The 16,941-nt window shown below is 47.3% G+C and overlaps 1 protein-coding gene across 1 annotated transcript in view; it reads left to right on the forward strand.

Annotated features, from left to right (window-relative positions):
* FRMPD1 (FERM and PDZ domain containing 1) overlaps positions 1–16,941 on the forward strand; it is a 107,417-nt gene that overhangs the window by 56,843 nt on the left and 33,633 nt on the right. The window contains exons 2-6 of the mRNA XM_015422663.1: positions 1,019–1,108; positions 9,428–9,585; positions 10,040–10,142; positions 12,515–12,560; positions 16,016–16,123. Coding sequence (XP_015278149.1) covers positions 1,023–1,108; positions 9,428–9,585; positions 10,040–10,142; positions 12,515–12,560; positions 16,016–16,123 — 501 coding nt within the window. The 5' untranslated portion in view covers positions 1,019–1,022. The remainder of the gene's footprint in view (positions 1–1,018; positions 1,109–9,427; positions 9,586–10,039; positions 10,143–12,514; positions 12,561–16,015; positions 16,124–16,941) is intronic.

Genomic DNA, 16,941 nt, shown 5'->3' on the forward strand with positions numbered 1-16,941 from the left:
GTTTCTGTTTCTATTCTAGCCGAGAATGCATGGAATCTTAGAAAAATCACTTTTGCTATGAAAAAATATAGTGCCACAGAATGCATTCCTGAAGCTCCTTATCTGAAGACTCCGAAACACAGGTGTCAGACTCAGTTGTTACGAGGGCCAGATCATGACGTAAATGTTACTTTGTCGGGCCAGGCCATGTGTGCCATAAAATGTAATGTCGGGTACCGGAGATATAAACTTTATAAATGACACAGGTAAACCCAAATAATGATATTATTTGTACTCTTTCCTCTCAGAGTGGCACGCACAAGACAGCCCAGTTGCCTCCCAATGTACACGCCAGCCCTCCCCCTCCTTTCTCCCCTGCCGGCCCCATCCCTTCATCAGCAAACCACCACTCCACACGCCCACTCTCACCAACTCTCCTCACGGTCACCATTTCGTGCAGTGGTGGCAGCGACAGCTGCTTGGCTCCACCCCCCATGTAGTGGTACACGCCAGCCCTCCACCTCCTTTCTCCCTTGCCGGCCCCATCCCTTTATCAGCAAACCACCACTCCACACACCTACTCTCACCAACTCTCCTCACGGTCACCGTTTGGTGCAGTGGTGGCAGCGACAGCGGCTTGGCTCCACCCCCCATGTAGTGGGTTCACCAATCCTCTCTGAGCTGTAGGAAAAACACCACACCTCCTCTTTCTTCATTGCCATTCTCCCACACTATTTTAACTCAGCCTCTTAGCCCCGTCCCAGCCATTTACTTTCTGTTTCTTGACAGCTTTGGCAACACACACCTCATCGTGTGTGCCTGCTCACCCACTGTTACCCCAAGCAGTCTCCTGCCTCCCCTTCCTCGCACTAGTTGCTTGTGGGCCAGATAAGAGCCCGGGATGGGCTGGTTCCGGCCCCCGGGCCATATGTTTGACACCCCTGCTCTAAAATAACCTCTTGGTAGTGAGCATCTAATCAAGCTTTGAGAGTTGGAGGCCCTGGATTTTATAATAAAGATTCATTTCTTTCTCTTGCAGGTAAATGGAAGATCTAGAGAGCCGCAAAGCACGTAGGATAGAGCAGATGGTAGCAAAATGGCTGCGTCGGTCACGGGATAATACAGCCAGGTATTTATTCGAATGGACCAATGATTAAATCTTTGGTGGCTTTCAGTGGATATGGAATGACTTCATTTCTTAGAAATGAAACCTGGTTGTTCTTTTGGACCTGGCATTGCTATTTCAGGCTCCGATAGCAGCAGTGGCTAGTAGTGCCACTTATCAACTTTGCCAGGTATTCCAGCTTGCAACCCTTCCACTCTGTCACGAGACTTCGCAGTCCTCATCCATGCTGCAGCAGCCTCCCATTTAGACTACGACAATATGCTCTGTATGGGTCCTACCCTTGGCTTGGCCTCATTTGGAACACTGTGTGCAGTTCTGGTTGCTGCACCTCAAAAAACACACTGTAGAGCTGGAGAAAGTTCAGAAGAGGGCAACCAAAATGAAGAACAGGTTGAAGCATCTTTGCAATGAGAAAAGTCTAAAGATTGTGATGCTTTTTAAGATGAGACGAAAGATGGCTGGGGGTGGTGATAAAGGTTTATAAACTTATGCATTACGTGGAGAAAGTGGACAGAGAGAAGTCTCCCCCCCCCCTGTAATGCGTGACTCAAAGGTACCCAGTGAAGTTTGATGGGCAATACAGTGAAGACAGACAGGAGGAAATATTCTTTACTCGCTGAGCAATTGTAGAATTCACTGCAAAAGGATGTCGTGTTGGTGGCCACAAGCACGGATGGTTTTAAAAACAGATTAGACATATTCCTAGAAAATGTGTCGATCAATGGTTACTGGCCATGAACACGAATGGGGACCTCCACATCCAGACTTAATGAACGCTGTGTGGTGTTCGGTCCTGAGTTTTATGCCTCAGCTGGATTGCCTGAACCAGCCCGGGGCTTTTAGGGATTGCCTCATTCCATATGTTTCTGCCTGCTCCCTGAAGTCCTGATCCAGTTCTGTTTTTCCACCCAGAAAAGGCGCAGAGCTTTTTCAGTTGTGGATCGTATGCTGCAGAATTCCCTGCTAAGGGAAGTCTGTTTTGCCCACTTCCTAAACCAGTTTTCACTGGTAAGAGGAGACCTTGTCATACCAAAAAACACTTTCTGATTTTGATTGGTATATTCTGAAAGTGAACACTGCCACTTTTTTAAAAAGGGAATTTTTGTTATTGCATGTTCTTGTTGCAAGGTCATGGGTTTTAGCGTTTTGCCGTTTTTAGTTCCGATTCTATAGTGGTACTGTTGTACTGAAGTTGTTTATTGTTTTGTTCTTTACCTTGGGAGCTGATAAATATATTTACCAGCTATTACAGTTATTAAATATGATCATATACTGGTGCTAGATACGTATCAGTTCTTTTAAAAAAGGCAGGTGCATTGATGCAAGGCTTTGTTCATGGTATTAGTAGCCTGCCCGTATGCATGGGGAAGAGATGGACCATGGCCCATTGAATGTACTCAGGGGTGTTTCAGCTTGTTCACCCTCATCCAGCCCAATACTGACTCCAAGCACCAGTTCAGAACATCAACAGCATCCTTGGAATTAGGTGGAAAAGATAGGTGGAGCTGGGCATCATCCGTATATTGGTGACACCGCAGCCCGAACCCCCTGGGGACCTCTCCTAGCAGGTTTATGGAGGTTTTAAATAGCATGGGAGAGAAGATCAAATCCCGTGGAACTCCGTGGGGTAAGGCAGGATTTCCCCAGCAGCACTGGGCTTCCTTCTGAGTAAATCTACTTAGGACCAGATGGGTGTACGCTCGCTGTGTTCTCTGCAGTTGACATTGTTCATTCAGGCATTTTTCGCAGAGGATCCAGACATTGTCCTTGCCCAGACTGTTGCATTCCAATGTTTTCCTTGTTGCCTCCTGTCTTTTTAAAGATGGAGTTTGTGGTGATGATCTGACTCGGGATGCAATTGAATTGCTGCACCTGGCTGTACAGTGTGGATCGGCACAGTTCAATAGAAGCACTAAGTGGAAAGAGGGGCTCGGGGCAGCTGACCATATGGTTAGTGATGCCCCCCCCAAGTTGTTCTGTATTGCTTGCTGTGTGCGTCTGTCTGCATTGCCATTACATGCCATGTCGTGCAGATGTTCCACCGTACTGGAGTTTTGCCTTTTAAAAATCTTATTTTACTAGTCCAATAATATTTTGGGGGGTAAAGCACAATTGAGATGATAAAAAAACCCCACCAAAATAAATAAACAGGTCAAGTAGTGGGATGGCTCTGATGGCAAGAGGAAACAAGTAATTCAAGTCCCAAATTACCAGGAGGGATCAGGAAATAATTGAGTGCTGATCTCAAGAATGTCAGGGACTAGGAAGGAATTGGAAGTGACTAATTCAAAGGCAATTTTAAGTAATTATGAAGGAATAAGTGCTAAACTTTTGCTGCTTAAAGGATGCAGCCCTAAGCACACTTTCCAGAACTGAATGGGACTTACTTCTGAAAAGTATACTTAGCATCTTACCTATGCAGACCGGAATTAAAGGTTGTAATGAGAATATAGTGCTCTATTAAGTGCTATGCATAAACACCATTTTAATTCCATGTACTGCTGATTTTTTGCCAAAGCCATGTTTTAGCAGCATTATAAGGCTCTAATCTACAAAGGAACACATAATCCAATTTTCTAAAACCAGACAGTCATTCATTTTGGCAAGTACAAAGATTTGGCCACTATCCAGCAGTAGAAACATGCATGTTTGGAAGAATCACACAGGCATCCTGCAATACCGGCGCCAGCAAGGTGTAGAGTTAGAGTGTCAGGCTAGGATGTGAAAGATCCAGGTTCGAATCTCCACTCTCAATAAAAAGAAAAAAGGGGAAAGAAACCCAGCCAGAAAAGACAGATTGAGTAGGTTACGCAAGAGGTTGAGAAAAAGGGGGGGAGTGTGTGTGTCTGTATGTATAAATTGGGGAAATATATATAGTGTGATCTGCCTTGAGTCTCAGCAAGAAAGGTGGGCTACAAATATATAGGATTAAGACCCTTCATAATGATTAAAGGAATGCCTGTAGCTTTAAAGAATAGTTGCCATCAGTGGCTGTTACTAGACAACCATAATAGTATTACCAGCATTCCAGGCTTGGTTTCTGTCAGTAAAAGGCAGAGAGGTGGCAGGGTCCTTTCTAGGTCTGATTTGGTCCTTTAAGGGAGGACTCACCAGAGTCAGGACTGGCAGCAACCACCAGGCAACTTGCTACTACCCAATTTGCATGACTCACCCAGGCCTGGGAGAGGCTGCCAGAGGTAGGGAAGGAGGGAAAATTGAAGACGGGAAGAGGATAAATGTAAGTTGGCTGTTGGGTAGGAAGGAGAGAAGGAGGCAGGAAAAGGGGAGTGGCTGTGGGTGCTTTCAGGGAAGAGAAATGGGGAACAGTGTGGGAGGGGAAACGAGATGCCCCCCTCAAGTTCTTGCAGGTCACGAGGCTTCCGGTCTGGCTAAGATGGAGGACTGAAGCGTTTCAAAGATGCAAAAACGTTGATTGCATAAGGGCCAAAACTGCACAACATATATCATGAAAGAACTAAACACATTTTGGCTCAGTGGCACAAAGTATCAAAAAGAGGTCAATATTGTTGCAAACATACCACAATACATAGGGAAAACCTTTTGTATAAATACCTCTGATCAGATACAGGTGATAAAATTCATTAATTACCTACTCATAACATCTAATTCACAGTAAACCTCTATAGGTGATCCTGTTAATTTGAATAAAGCCGATCAGCATTACAAGGCCAGAACTACTGTCCTCAAAACAGACTTCAGTGCTGTTTCATTACATGGTTTTATATCGTGTGATATGCCTTGAATCTCAGCAAGAAAGGTGGGCTAGAAAGACAGTAAATAAATAATATTGCAAAAGACAGAAAACTGGAAATTCTTAGGAAGCTGAATGTTGTACCTGGTCCCACATCCTGTACTTTTGCTGCGCTCTTACAGAATTTCGAAATAGACAGTTCTGACCTTAGTTTCCCACAAACTGAAAACCTAGAGTAAGAAACCGTTTCTATATTTCGTCCTTGTCCTTTTTTAATATCCTGTTGCCGTATTGCTGAGCATCACACTTGTATAGATGTCATTCAGTTACACGTTAAATGGTTGATAAATGGTAAGCCTTCACCATAGAGTTTTCAGCCATTCCTAGAGCAGTGGGTTTTCCCTGACTTAACGCCTTTGCCCGACTCCTACTGGTTGCCAGCTGCTGACTGGCAACCCTCTGTAATCCTTCCCGCAGTTCTGTCTGATTAAGCCCCTTTAGACTCTTGTGGGTAGGACTGTAGCTGGGATCTGTCCTTTCAGTTTGTGCATCCAGTCTATTCTGACCTAACGTTACCCTTCTCAGATACTCATGTGCTCCTCCTTCCATGGAGCTCTGCAGGGGTCATTTCCTGCAGGAGCGCACAGGAGCGGAGCTCCGGCAGTAAAGAGCCCAGGGGGTGGGCACATGCAACAAGCCCCACCCCCTGCTCCCAGCAGACCTCAGTCAGAGCAAGAAGCAGTCAGGTAAGCTGCAGAGCCCTTCCCCCCCCCCCAATAGCTAGCAATCCAAAACAGTCCAGTGGAGCCTGAGCGGTGGGTGTTGCCTTCTGACACACTTCCGGTGATGTCAGGGGTGTGGCATATGCAAATGAGTTATGCTAATGAGTTATGCTAATGAGCTCCTGGACCTCTTTTTCTACGAAATGACCCCTGGAGCTCTGTCTGCCAAGCTTGGCCTATTCAGTAGGGAATGAGACTAGGTCTGGTGCAGCCCGGATAGAAAGCATTCAGGCCAGTGTGAATGGTCTGGTCTTGTTAACTGGGACATAAGTTAATTAGAGCACTTCTTGGCAGGGGCATCAGACCCAGAAGAGTGGGCTTGTGCTATATTGAGCCAATAAACAGAATAAGCGGCTGATAATTACCTGTGCATTTTCCATGCCAGAGGAAATAAATCAAAATTCCGTACAGTTGACTGAGTGCTCAAGGTTGATCTTCGGGAAGGAAGGCGTCTCTAAAATCTGTAGGGGCCCTGCCAACAATGCCTGTCTTTAAAGCACTCTCACGCGATCCTGTCGATTGCTCCCATTCGCTGCTGGTTTTATGCACATCTTTTGTGGCAAACAAAATGGAATCCTTGCTTTGGAGCTAGGGTTGCCAAATGTGAATCGGCCGGGAGCGGGGGGCTCCCGGCCGGCGTCTGTCGCGCGCGTGCGTCACACGGAAGTGACGTCGCACGCTGGGGGCGGGGCCACGCCATTTGAGGGGAAAACTCTTTGTTTTCCCCTCAAATGGCGTGGCCCCGCCCCCAGTGTGTGATGTCACTTCCGGGTGACGCGAATGCGGGGGTGGGTTTTCCCCCGGGCCCTGATTCTGCGGGAGCGGGAATCGGGGCTTGAAAGCGGGGGGAAATCCGCCCCCCAGGGGCATTTGGCAGCCCTATTCGGAGCGGACATTTTTAGTCTTCCTGTCCTCAGAGAACACCCTCCACCATGCCTGTTTCCTCCACTACGGAATCCCTACGAGCCAGGAAGGATTCTGGGGAGGGTGGGGTTGGGGGGGAGGGACCTCAGTGGGGTACAATGCCATAGAGTCCACCATCCAGAGTGGCCATTTACTCCAGGGGAACTGACCTTGGTCGTCTGGAGTTCAATTGTCATAGTGGGAGATCTCCAGGTGCTACTTGGACATTGGCAACCCTAATGCAAACTTCCCGTTGAATTACAACGGATCTCCAGACAGTAGTATAGAAAGGTTTCGGAGGGTAGCCGTGTAGGTTCGCAGCAGAACTGCCAGATTGGAGTCCACTAGCACCATAGAGACGAATGGGAGCTTTGACTCTCGAAAGCTTATACTCCCAAAATCTTATCGATCTCTGAGGTGCTACTGGACTTGAATTTAGCTGGTCTAGAATGGTAGTCTTTGACCTTTTCAGACTCCAGACACCCCCTTTAACCCCCATGCAGCAGTATGAGACCCACTTAGCTGGAGCAGCTCAGTCACATGACAGGAACTAGAGTGAAATCCTTGCTGGTGTCCAGGGCTATTTTTGGGCAGGAACGCACAGGAATGGAGTTCCGGCTGGCTCCCAAGTTGGCCACACCCAGCAGGAACTCATTAGCATAATAGGCCACACCCAACAGCAAAAACTCATTAGGACTGGCTACATTAGGGGTGTGTGGCCTAACATTTCCTGCTACAAAAAAAGCCCTGGGTTTTGACAACAAACAAGGTAAACAGAATAAGAAGCAAAGGGTGGGTGTGGCTGGATGACCACACGTCTGGTAACGTGGGGTGTGGCCTAATATGCTAATGAGCTGCTCTGACAGGGGTGTGGCCTAATATGCTAATGTGTTTCCACTGTTGGGTGTGGCCTATTATGCTAATGAGTTCCTGCTGGGCTTTTTCTACAAAAAAACCCCCTGCTGGTGTCAAACCAGGTCTGTGTGAACAGGAAACACTCAAACGAAGCTCTAGCAGTACATTGTAGTGAAGGGCATGCCAAGGGTCAAAGCAGTGGAGGGATCCATTCCGCACGATTTCCAGCTGCTCCTTTGTGACATCCTTTCTCTCTGTGCGTAAGTGGGTAGCAGCAGTCCTTCCAAACAGTAGCAAACAGTGGCAAAAAATAGGGCAAGTCTGTTACCATTACCAAGGCTTCTCAAAGAAGGGAGACTCTTCATAGATTTCCACGGAACCTTAGGGTTCCCTAGAGAAGTACAGCTTGGACAGAAGCAACAACACTGCTTTACAGAATCGTGCGGATTTGATAGAGGACCCAAAATGTTCAGATTTCTCCCCAAACCGTTTGCACGTCTTGGCATTTTTTTTTTTAATTTGAAAGTGTTACAAAAGTGTTGCAAAATGTTGGTGAGATCTACAAAATAATGCTTTCCTGTTGTCAAATGGGCCTGTCTGCACGGAGACGCTTTCCAAAAGCACTCCTCTGCACAAAGTGCTACTTGCGTACTTGACGGATAGAGTCCAAGGAATGCATTAACAGAGCTGACAGTGAGTCTTCTTCTGGCCTTGACGGAGACCGTGACTGGCTAAGTCGCTACAAGTGACAATTATCTCCTATATGACATTCAGCACCAGCTGAACATTTAAATGTACCTTGTTGATGTGCCTGATGTTATTTCATATCTTTATCAGAGCTACACCGGCTGCTTCTTGCAGCTGATAGGGTCGCCACCCCCCCTGGTGGGGCCAAGGGATCCCCCGATTTCCTCAGCTGGATGGTGGGGGAAGCCCCACCCTTGAGAAGTCCCCTCCCTGTGCTGTTGGCACTGAGGCAATGACGTCCCCCGGGAATGAAGTCATCGCATTTCCAACGTCGGGGGGCAATGCTCTAGATTTAGGCCAGAACTCTATGGTTTTGAGGCCAAAAAAACCATAGAGTTTTGCCCAAAACCTAGAGCGTCGCCCTCAACGTCAGAAACATGATGATGTTACTTCAAGGAGGAACCAGGAGGCCTCCCACTGGCAGCCAGGTAGGACCTGGCAACTCTAGTGGCTGATGATGTAGCTCTCGGTTACGAAAGCCCATGGCCATAAGAACATAAGAGAAGCCCTGCTGGATCAGGCCAATGGCCCCTCCAGTCCAACACTCAGTGTCACACAGTGACCAAACCCCAGGTGCCATCAGGAGGTCCCCCAGTGGGGCCAGAACTCCAGAAGCCCTCCCACCGTGGCCCCCCAAGCACCAAGGATACAGAACATCACTGTCTCAGACATAGTGTTCCATCTATGCCAGTTTGGTGTAGTGGTTAAGTGCATGGACTCTAATCTGGGAGAACTGGGTTTGATTCCCCACTTCTCCACTTCCACCTGGCTGGATGACCTTGGGCAAGCCATAGTTTTGATAAGAGCTGTCCTTGAAAAAAGAAGAGTTTCTGTCAGAGCTCTCTCAGCCCCACCTACCTCACAGGGTGCCTGTTGTGGGGAGGGGAAGTGAAGGGAAAGGAGTTTGTAAGCCGCTCTGAGATTCCGAGTGAAGGGCGGGGTATAAATGCAATCTCCTCCTCCTCCTCTTCCAGCAGATGGCTCTCAGTGGGGCCACACATGGGTTTGATAGAGGGCTAGCGTGGTACAGTGGTTAGAGGGATGGGTTAGGTTTAAATCCCTGCTTTGCCACAGAAGCTGGCTGGCTGGCCGGCCTTGGGCCAGTCACGCTCTCAGCCAAACCTACCTCTCAGGGTTGTTGTGAGGATAAAAACAGAGGAGGGGAGAATGAGATTGTAAACAGACAGTCTTTCAAGTGTCACTGTTGTTTCTGCTGCTAATGTGAGGATAAATCAACACAGGGATACATCAGGGCAGAAGACATTTCAGGCAGTTGTGTGTTTTGAGTAACCCTTTCCCATGCAATCCTTTCTAAATTCACAGAGGGAGAACGTCAGTGAGTGAGCGATCGTCTGATGAATTTAGGCAATCCGTGAGTCGCGTGAAAATCACAGTGGAAATCCAGAAAGATGCGTTGCTTGGCGATTATGGTTTTGCCGTTTCCCAGGATCCCCCCTTTGTCATCACATCCGTTACTTCAGGTGGGGGCTCTTTTCTTCCTCTCTTTCTTCCACTACTGGGGTACTCCTCGTCACCTACTGCCAGATCCTTGTAAGTGGAGATGCCGGGGATTGAACCTGGGGCCTTCTCCATGCAAGGCAAATGCTCTACCCTTGAACCACAGCCCCACCCTGATTTGCATTTCCAGATCTTAAGAACTGCGGTTTATTCTCGGTGACTCTTATGTGCAGTCGAGTCACTTCTAATTTATGCTGACCCTCTGAATTAATGACCTCCCAAACACCCTGTCATTAACAGCTGTGCTCATGTCTTGCAGTCTGGACACTGTGGCGGCCTTTGTTTAGCCGGTCCGAGTCATGTTGGGTCTTTCTCTTTTCCTCCCGCCTTTGGCTTGGTGACTCTTCACTTGTAATTTAGGATGATTTGTAAAGCAGGCAGCAAACCCTTTCTTAACAAGGCCCTGACATTTTGCAGGCAGCGCTGCTGATGGGAAACTTCTGCCTGGGGATCACGTTCTTGCAATAAACAACGAAGGAGTGGAAGACGCCGCCAGTGAACAAATAGCTGCTCTTTTAAGGTGATTTATGAAAACATGCGTATGGGGCTCAATACTCTGTCCTGGATCCAAATCACTGCTTAGATTCACTCTGGGGATTTGCGCTGGCCTGCCGTTGCAAAGTTTTTGTCTTTTTACAGCTGACTCCCCCCACCCCATCCCATTTGACATCACAAGTTTCTTCTGAGATTCTTTCATCTCAAAATCAGTTTGAGATCTGTTCAGATGACAATTAAAATATATATATAATCATTATATAACAGCGGGGAGCAGGATGAGATGGTTTGGCCATTAAAGCCACCAGGAAAAGTCCTGATGGGCCAGTGGCTGGGGCGGGGGGACAACGACCCCTCTGTTGTCTTAGGTGAGCATGAGCCTGTTGTTCCTCCTTCCATCTCCTTCAGGTAGTGGGGGGCAGTGTTCCCTCTAAGCTGAGTTAGTGTGAGCTAGCTCACAGTTTTTTAGCCCCCGGGTCACAGATTTTTGTCTTAGCTCGGGAAGGGTGGCTCTGGAGCAAACTAATTAAACTAATTTACGTGGTTGCCAAATCGCTCGCTCACAACTGTAATGCCAGTAGCTCACAAAGTAGAATTTCTGCTCACAAGACTCCACAGCTTAGAGGGAGCATTGATGGGGGGTGCTCCTTTTCCAAGACCATTTTTGCCACCACCACCCCAGTTCACTCCTGGAGCCGCATCACGTCCAGTAGCCCTGCCCTGCACCTCTATGTATCGATGAGACCCTACATGTGTGCAAACTATAGGTAGGTAGGCTTTGTGAGCTCAATCTGTACCCTGCAAAGATGCAGAATACACATGGAGGCAGGTGTGCATCCTGTAAGTGTGCAGGTTCTGTGCAGGAAAGCTGATCAGACTCATGGAGGTTGGCGGGGGAGGCAGGTCTAACAGCAGCAAACCACTCTCCCCAACTGCTCATTGATTGTACGCAGAATTGTCATTTGCGCAGTGCTCATGTGTTGTGTCACAGAGCTTTTTTTTGGGGGGGGGAAGCCTACAGCTCCAGTAATAATGAATAATTATTGTACAGCATTGTGTGTAGAATAGCCAGGAGATCCTAAGATTGTCTGGCAGCCAGATGTTATAGCTCTTTTAGTGTTATGCACCACTAGGTGGTGAGCGAGACTTATTTTTAAGGCAAGAGCCGTTTCAGGGGTGGCTTGCCATTGCCAGCCTCTGTATAACAACCCTGGGATTCCTTGGAGGTCGCCCTTCCAAATACTAGCTAAGGCTGACCCTGCTTAGCGTCCGAGATCTGATAAGACTGGGCTAGCCTAGGTCAGGGTCACAGCTCCAGCGGGAACACCAAATGAGCGTTATGGTACTCTGGATCCTGGCTTGTTCAACCAATCTGGAAAGCTCGCATGAATATAGCTTAAATTGTCCCATGGTGGATCCCGGCTTCTCTGTGGCCACTGGCCTTTGCCCGATTGTGCTCTCCCAGAGTTCATCTTCCAAGAAATTCCAGTATGTCTATTCTTCATAGATGAGGTGGTTGACTACCAAAAATAGAGCCTTTTCAGAGGTGGTCCCTCCATGGTAGAATTACCACACCACAGGTACTTGCCTGATACTAATTGTTTTAGCTCTAGGTACAAGATCTTTTTGTTCAGAGTCCTTTGGTTGACATGAATCTGTCCGTCTCTGATATTGTTACGCTGCATTCTGGTTTTAGTAATTGGTGTGTTTTGCTTTTACTTTTATTCATTGTCATTTTTTATTGTTGATTATTTATTGAATTATTTTTCAATGCCAATTTTATGTGAAAGCTGTTTTGAAAACCTTTGGCTGAGAGGCAGGGAGATCTATCTATCTATCTATCTATCTATCTATCTATCTATCTATCTATCTATCTATCTATCTATCTATCTATCTATCTATCTATCTCTGTCCATCCATCCATCCCAGGGGTGTCGAACTCATTTGTTATGAGGGCCGGATTTGACATAAATGAGACCTTGTTGGGCCGGGCCATGTGTGTAAATGCCAGGTAGCAGAGATATAAACTTTATAAATGAAACAAACACAAAGGCTTTTTTAAAAACTTAAAATAAAAACATGCTTAAAACATTAGTGCTCTTCCAATATTTTGTTTATTTAACAGTGTCTGATAGCTGACACCTCTGGCTCTGAATTATTGCATCAAAATGTCTGTGCTGTTGCAATCTTGAGTATGACGCAGCAGCAGCAGAACTGGAATAAGAAGCACAAGACAGCCAGTTCCACTGTGGGCCTGATGCAAGCACTCCAGGGGGGGGCCTAATTCGGCCCCTAGGCCACATGATTGACACCCCTGATCTATCCCATTTAGCTTCTGTCTTGGAAAAAAAAAGTGTTCTCTTCCTCCAGGCAGCAACTGTTGTGTTTATCTTGCAGGGAATCAGAAGACTCTCTCCGCTTTACAGTCGTCCGATGCACCTCGGTAAATTGCCTTCATGTACCACTGGTGTTTGCATTGCTCCTTGGAGGGTAAGGGTTAGGCCTCCTGCTGGGTATGCACCTGAGGTCACAAAAGGGATGTTCCAGGAGGTAATCCTAGAGTTAGGAGCTACAAGGGTGTGACAGTCACTAACAAATTGCCTGTCGGAAGGATGGGTGAATGGGCCAGGCTAGCCTGTTCTCATCAGATCTCAGAAGCTAGGCAGGGTCAGCCCTGAGGTGGGGCTTTGCCCAGCAAGCCTTCTGATTGGCTGTTAGAGATTTGATTGGCTGTGCAGGTTTTTAAAAAACATTGCTTTGGCAGCAGTTGCCACCACAATACAAAGGTCTTTACCGTGTGATCGAAAGTAAGCCGTGGCAGTCATTTTGTGGCAGTCACTTTGTGGCTAGCTCCACCTCCTGCAGCAGCCATTTTGTGCCCCCCCCCCCAGGCTGTGTCAGAATTCTGAAGGTGCCCACAGGCTCAAAAAGGTCGGGGATCCCTGGCTTAAATTGACGTCTTCTTTCCCCACCCACCACCAATCATTTCTCCATTCGCACTCATTCCCTGAACCGGCTTTTTCTCCTTGAAAGGGTTGTCAGAATACCATTATGTACCCTTGCATGTAATGCATATGAAAAGTACTCGGAACGAAGAGTGATTTCAGCAAGAGTACTTTATTAGATCAAGAACAAGACAAGAAACCCCGGCACGCAGGCCGGTATATATACACAGAGAACCCACCACCAAACACACCCCCTAGTCACCCTATAGGTTATTTACAGTGGCCGAGAGTCCCATTGGCTCTCGGCCACGGACCTGGCCCTCTGGTTGGTGCGGGCTAGGATCCGCTCCGCTATTGTTCTACGGGAACGAAGCTATGGGCTTGTGCTGGACCGCATGGCCCAACGGTCGCGCACGTGGTAATGGCGGATACATTACAGCATAGTTCAGATTCCTTCTCATGACCAGACGAGAAGTGACTGTGGGATATCTTATCAGATCTCCTGTGGTTATTTAAAATGTTAGCAGCATCCGTCAGACAGAAGAAGCGATCCTGGGAGGAGGAGCGTTCCCGTCCTCTGGAGCTCCTGTCCCCCCCCCCCCCCAACAGCAATAACAGGTAGGGGAGGGGACAATTTAGAACGTTCCAGGGTGAACGTTTTTAAACCCCTCCCCTCCGAGCCATGGCCCTGATCTAGTCCCCCTTCCCGGTGGCTGCAACTAATGCTTTCACTGTTTGTCTCCTATCTTGTCCAGTTTTACTATCTCTATTTTTTTTATCTTTCTTATGTGGAAAACTGGGAGGAGGGGAGGGGGTACGTGCACTACCCTGTGCTACTTGGTGGAAGCCCAGGATAAAAATAAATGCAGTGAATGGAACCCGTTTGCTTTTTATTCCCATGAGGAAGTGTCAAGCATTCGTGTATGTGATAGGAAGTAAAGGGATACCACTGAGATGGTGGAAAGGAGGCTGAATTTCTTCTTAGCCCCCAGTGACTCCAGCCAATGAGAATTCAAACTCCTGCTGTGTCTTCACCGTTGTGTCCTTGGTTCTGTTTCTGAATCAGCTTAGGATAAAGACCCCCAATCTTGTTAAGCTTGCAAGCACTTTTGGAATGTGGGGAAATGGTTGTCACCACAAAATGGCTGCCAGAAGAGACATCTCCAGTCATAAAATGGCTGCCTTGAGGGGAGATGTCTATGGCCAAGTCAGTTGGTATGGAGTGACTCAAAGCCTCCTTTTTCCCTGTTCCATTCAGGACCCTTTGGACTTTATCCCCAAGAATTAAGAAGCAGCCAGGAGCCAGGAAACACATTAGTAGACACCAGGGCTTTTTTTGTAGAAAAAGCCCAGCAGAAACTCATTAGCATAATAGGCCACACCCAACAGCAGAAACACGGTAGCATATTAGGCCACACCCCTGACATCACAGCTCATTAGCCTATTAGGCCACACCCTATGTTACCAGAAGCATGGTTGTCCAGCCACACCCACCTTTTGCTTCTTATTCGGTTTACTTTGTTGTCAAAGCCCTGGGCTTTTTTTGGTAGCAGGAACTCCTTTGCATGTTAGGCCACACACACTCTAATGAAGCCAATCCTAATGAGTTTCTGCTGTTAGGTGTGGCCTATTATGCTAATGAGTTCCTGCTGGGCGTGGCCAACTTGGGAGCCAGCCGGAACTCTGTTCCTGTGTGTTCCTGCCCAAAAATAGCCCTGGTAGACACCATGATGGTCTTAGCCACCATCTCTGGGTTCACTGCACTAAGGGGTGACAGAATGCTCAGGGATAAATATGAGATCTCATAAACTGGCTTTTTAATACAATTCAGTTTTTGTGGTAGGCTTTATCTAAATTGCTCTGAATTACCATTGTTGCAGAAGGCATAGACAATTTTAAAGGGGGGTTGGATAGATTCATGGAGGATAGGCCTATCAAGTGTCTACTAGCCATGTACACTAAACAGAACCTCCACATTCGGAGGCAGTAAACCTCTGAATCCCAGAGTTGGGAGGCAACATCAGGGGAAGGCCTCGGCCTCTATGCCCTGTTGTTGGCCCTCCAGAGGAACTGGTTGGCCACTGTGTGAGAGGTAGGATGCTTGTCTAGATGGAACACTGGTCTGATCCAGCAGGGCTCTTCTTGTGTTCTTAGGTCCTTGTTACTCTGTATTCTCTCAGGACTCAACAAGCTTCTGTAATCTATCCTGAAAAACCTGACTAAGAAATCAGAACATCCTCCCTAAGTAGGGTTGCCAAGTATTACCTTGATCCGGAGCGGGGGACTCCCGGGTTGCTCCCGGAGTGCTTGCGTGCGCCGCATCCACGTCACACAGAAGTGACGTGATCACGCAGGGCACGCTGAGGGCGGGGCCATGACCATCTGAGGGAAAACCATAGAATTTTCCCTCGGATGACCGTGGCCCCACCCCCAGCGTGCCCGCGTCACTTCCGGGTGACGTGCACGTCAGGATGGAGTTCCCCCCGGGGCAAGAGAAAAAGCAGAACAGTTTGACCTTTTAGTTAAGGGTAAAAAGATGACAGAGGAAGCCCAGCATAGGTAAAGGGCTGACAGAAGGGAGCGTGGCTTTCCTCGGTGTGCAATTAACATGGAGAACTTGCCGCCACTACCTTGGAAGGCATTGAAAAAGAATCTGACAAACTCGTGAGAAACCGATATTTGCTTATGATAGTCCTGGAACGCCATGCTCAGGAGCAGAATACCTCTGGGTATCAGATGCTGTGGGTAAACAGTGTGGCTCACTGCTGTTGGAGACAGAACACAAACAGTAGTCTGATTCAGCAAGACCGTTCTGATAGTCTTGCAGCTCATTAGTTCGGCCATTCTTGTCGTCTTTTTCAGTCCCATAAAGATCTTATAAAGTTTGTAGCGAGTTAGACCTGACAGTGTATGTTGCATCCTAATTTGCAAACCCAATGCCATTGTTTTCCAGGGTGGCCCTAAATCATCCTTTCTTACAGCAGAGAAAAGAGCCAGGCTGAAGACCAACCCTGTCAAAGTCCGCTTTGCAGAAGAAGTCGTAGTGAACGGACACACTCAGGTCTGTGCAAACACAGTCTTGAAGCGATCTGAAACAAGATTTGGGGCTGTGATCAAAACTCATGCTTTCATATTAAAACTGGGGAAAGTACATTTTGGAGGCCTTAAACGAAAATGATGCGCTAGATAAGAACAGTTCTGATTAGGCTAACCATCCATTTTAGTTTCCTCATGATCTGACTTTGAATCGGTTTGTTAATTCAGTACTTCCACATGCATTTGCGTATTGCTCAACCCTCATTGTGGATGCTTTTGTGAGATAGTGGAGGAAGCATGAGCGATTGTGCGTTAAAAATAACAACCAAAGCCACAGCATGTTGTTAGAAGAAAAGGTCATAGTTTTCCATTCCGTCCTACAGTAACACAATAGTCCTTTTCAGATGTTACATACCAGGAGCCCACTTATGGGAGTGCGCACTTTTACCCATGAGGCTCCCAATAGATGCAGTCGCCATTTTGTGTGAATAAAGCAAGATGTGGATTTTCTATGTGTAATGGGAGCATTGTAAGTACTGCAGACTCCCTTTGACGGGCTCCTGGTATGTGTGCTTGTAATGTCTGAAAAGGATTGTTGTTGAACTCAGGCAAACCTCTTAGTGCTGTTTTTGACATGGAATGTAAAATTACAGTTACTTGTATTTTATAGAGGTATTGGTTACGAAACCAAATGCTTCTGAACCTTTGAAAAATCCTTTACACTTTAAAAACTACTCTGGGTAGTTGAAGGGTTGGTTTTGCATAGCCCGTGTTCCAAGGGGGTCAGGAAGTGGCTTTGTGATTGACACAAGAGCTGGCCAATCAGCACTGTGCAAACCCAGC

Source organism: Gekko japonicus, unplaced genomic scaffold, assembly GCF_001447785.1.
Source record: "Gekko japonicus isolate JY-2015 unplaced genomic scaffold, Gekko_japonicus_V1.1 scaffold2136, whole genome shotgun sequence".
NCBI classification, from domain to species: domain Eukaryota; kingdom Metazoa; phylum Chordata; class Lepidosauria; order Squamata; family Gekkonidae; genus Gekko; species Gekko japonicus.